This window comes from Xylocopa sonorina, chromosome 6 (genome assembly GCF_050948175.1).
Source record: "Xylocopa sonorina isolate GNS202 chromosome 6, iyXylSono1_principal, whole genome shotgun sequence".
In the NCBI taxonomy this organism is placed as follows: domain Eukaryota; kingdom Metazoa; phylum Arthropoda; class Insecta; order Hymenoptera; family Apidae; genus Xylocopa; species Xylocopa sonorina.
In genome coordinates this window covers 1,444,445-1,448,142 of record NC_135198.1, presented here as the reverse complement: position 1 = coordinate 1,448,142, position 3,698 = coordinate 1,444,445, and the positions used below count along the sequence as shown (strand labels likewise).

Below are 3,698 nucleotides of genomic sequence, written 5' to 3'. Positions count from 1 at the left end.
TTAAAAAAAGAAACCAAAAGGAGAAATTGGTAAAAATTCATCTGACAAAAGAATTGCAATCAGCATTTATTATTTAAGAAAATAATACCAATTTCTAACGCAAAGTTAAATGTATAACAATGTTGAACGATTAAATTTGGTAGAAAATTGTAACTATCGGAATTTGATATAATTTCAGATCAGATGTTCATTTCAAAGATTTTCTTTTCAAGCGAGACATAAATAATTGCTTGCGTGGTAACTCGTGATTTTAGAACAGCGAAGTAGAATATGATTTATAGAAGTCGGTGTATCGAAACGATCGCATAGTGTAGGATTTATTTGGGTAATAGGATAAGAGTGCACGACAAATCTAGAGTGGCGAGTCTTAATTGTATTAGCCTAATTTATTCATTCCCAGAGAAATTTACAAACTTAAATTCCACCTCTGAAGAACCACTGTCTATTTTCATAATTTGTGTAGTAACAAAATTTGTTTGTTGTAACCTAAAATTTCGCGGCTGTACTTTCGCAACGTTTTTGTAATCTTTTACGCGACATCTACAAATTCATTATCGATCGTTCTCTGCTATCTCGTTACTTCTATTATTTATCATTTTAATATCATAAAATAATAATTGTATTTTTTTGAAACAATATTTAGTTTGACTCACAAATAAAATAATAATATATTCAATGGAATATGTTGTTCCAGAAGTTTCCAACGGAATTTGCACCGTTATTTCAAGATAATATTTCATTTAAAATTTCTCCGCTAACCGGTGAGATAGAATATTTACAAAATTCATTTCTATAATGTATAACAGCTCTCATTCGAAATCTAATATGTAAATGTACAAATCTCAAAGACGATCGTCTCTTGGAAACCCCGTTCTTCAATTCCCAATCAACCGGAATTAATTATTTTGACACGATCGCTAAAATTTATACTCACATCCAGCACAGAACTATGTTTGATATCATAAATTATTATTTGTCTGTATTATCTCCGCGCTAAATATCGCCATCAGATGTATACGAGACGAGCAATCGAGTAAGCTTCTTATTGGTGCGACAATCTCAGCGATTTGTTGAAAATAATCAGAAAAGAAAAAAGTAGACGAATTACAGAATGAAATATTTTTAAGTAAAAATTAATCGAAAGACGTTGTCTTTTACTTGCAATTATAAATTTATTACGCGTAAGTATCCACTATATTAATAAATTGACATGCTATTTCAATTGTATTTAAATTGCAATTAAATTCGATCGTATCTGGGAAGAATCGAAGAGCGTGAAATAATGGCGGTGAAAAAGTCGCAAAGGATCGAAGCTCAGGTCGTCGAGGCTATACGTAAGTTGCAGGCAATTCAAGGATCAACTCCGCGGGAAATAAGCAATTACATCGCTCAGGAGTACAATGTACCTGGTTCCGAAATTAGGCGGCACGTTCAGCTTGCCTTGAAGCGAGGAGTGACTTATGGGATCCTTCAACGTCTAAAGGGGTAAATTCCAAAAAAAAACTCTTGCTCGACGAGCAATTGTCCGTATCATCAAAATATCATCACAATTTGCATTCAGCGTATCCACGTAAATAAAAAATTTTCGCTCGTTAAGCAAATCCTTGAAAGTGAATTCCAATTAACATCATTAACGATTACTAATGATTAGCATGATAAACAGCGCGCGATGGAAATACATATATTCGAGAATTCGTTTAAGCATTGTCTGAACTTAATCGCTCGTCTATTCACGTTTACATCTTCGTCGTTTGATTGTTTAAATCGATCTCTTACATAAAATTGATGATACACGTTGTACTATTTATATATTTCACAATTTTTACAGGATCCCCTCTTTTTATAAAAATTCACGAATGCATTACATCAGCCTCTTTATGCCAAATTTATACGAATATGCAATTCGACAGATTACGCATGGAGTTTCATACGTTAAATGGAAAATGCTGCCAGATGATTCTAAAAATGAACATTTTTTTGAAGATCAAATACTCGCTTCGGAATTGAAATCAATCGTAACAGATGGTTTCATCTTCGTAGCGTGAAATTGGCGACTCAAACAAAAACTCTTTTGTACGGGAAGTAAATTTGCACACTCGTGGTTCAGGAAAACGTTGCACAAAACTTTCACTTGGCGTAATAGCAATTTACCGCGACAGGGACGTAATTCGAAAACGACCGTTTCCCGGAAAGCAAGTTCCAAACATTTCGGGTCGCTATAATTTCGCGGGAATGTCATACTGAAATGCCAAACGCCAGGTGATTCGGTTATTCTTTCTCTAGCTTTATTTTGAAAACACGTAATTTTGTGGTTGTCTTTGGTGTCGATAAATATAATGATTAACGCGTTGTCGTTATCGTTGCGTGAAAAATGTTCGAATTTCTGACTGAATCAATTGCTCTAACATGAAATATTTATTTTTATAATTGTATTATACAATATTCAGTGGTGAATAAGTTAATATTTTATAATTATGTTATGTTTATATTAATATGGAACATTTGTTTTGATATACGACTGTGTTTCGGAAAAAAAGTTCGAAAAATTACGTCTCCCCCTAAAGTTTGAGGTCAAATACACCTCATTGGATGTATTTGACAGGCTTTCATTATTTAAAATCGAAATTAAGCGGTGAACATTTATAGTTACGCTTTCTTCCATTACGTCTAAGCTAAGTGTAGACTGTTACTGGTAAATTATTATCATAAGTAAGTACACGTAAGGTTGGACCCTTTTTCTTTTTGTTTGTCATTTTCTACTTTTCCTTATTTTAAGGCTGTAGTTTTCAAAGTTGTTGTAAGTCGTAAATGTCGTAAGATAAAGTTTTCTATATAATTATTAATAATTATTTGTTAGAATGATGAGAATGTATTACTCATGTAAGTCGGCCAATTTGTTGACCCGATTGCAGTGTGAGCGTATCTAAATCATCATAGTAGCAGTTGCGGGTTAAGCCGTTTCTTTCTCTCTACTATACACATTGCGCAACGAAAAATGGCTAATATTCATATTGTTTCGTGATATCATTCCACTTCGGATTCGTTTGAACAATGCAATAGCTCATCAGAATTTTGATAATTGTTATTAATTGACTGCTTCTTTCGCTTCACTTTCAAAATCGTTTTCTTTTACCTTTCGACTATCCTCGGCATCATCCTCGCATTCTTTGCGAGAAATAAACGAATTTTATCAGAGCGAAACTGTGTTATGCGATGATTTCCCTTTATCTTACAACCAATTATTTTGCAGAGGATACTACTCGTACAATCAAGACATACTGAACGGGCAATGTCCGAGTGCCGGGGACACAGGCGTCCAAATACTTTGCAAGACGGGTAGAAGTAGAAGAGGAAGGGTTCGTTCGAGGCGAGGATCGAGGCGGAAAAGCGGTGGCCGCAGGAGGGGCAGATCGCGGCGTAGATCGCGTGGAAGAAGATCGCGGCGAAGGCGACCATCGAAGAGGCGCAAGAGGCGCATCAGAAGAAAGAGGAGGCCGGCTCTACCCCAGGAAGTAGAAGGCGTCCGGCTGACCGACGTGACTAAACAACCCTCGAAGAACAACAGTCTCTTAGGGAAAGAAACCCCGCAGAGTAACCATTCTACTTTATCCGGAAATTCTGAGGAGCAGAAAGAGTGATTTGGCTGGCCTTCGTTTTGCGATCGATACGAGACGCAAAGATTGACCCAAGAGAGAAGG

The 3,698-nt window shown here is 35.7% G+C and overlaps 1 protein-coding gene across 1 annotated transcript; it reads left to right on the top strand.

Moving 5' to 3' along the window:
• The first annotated feature begins 1,282 nt into the window (after nucleotides 1–1,282).
• Nucleotides 1,283–3,698, top strand: LOC143424636 (uncharacterized). The gene is made up of 2 exons (XM_076896821.1): nucleotides 1,283–1,485; nucleotides 3,251–3,698. Exons 1-2 carry the CDS (start codon nucleotides 1,283–1,285, stop codon nucleotides 3,636–3,638), a joined length of 591 nt encoding a protein of 196 aa, XP_076752936.1. The 3' UTR covers nucleotides 3,639–3,698.

Excerpts from the sequence above, each read along its gene's own strand:
- LOC143424636 (XM_076896821.1), top strand. The coding sequence starts at position 1,283 with ATGGCGGTGAAAAAGTCGCAAAGGATCGAAGCTCAGGTCGTCGAGGCT. Across the intron at positions 1,486-3,250 it reads ATCCTTCAACGTCTAAAGGG|AGGATACTACTCGTACAATC; the intron begins GTAAATTCCAAA and ends ATTATTTTGCAG.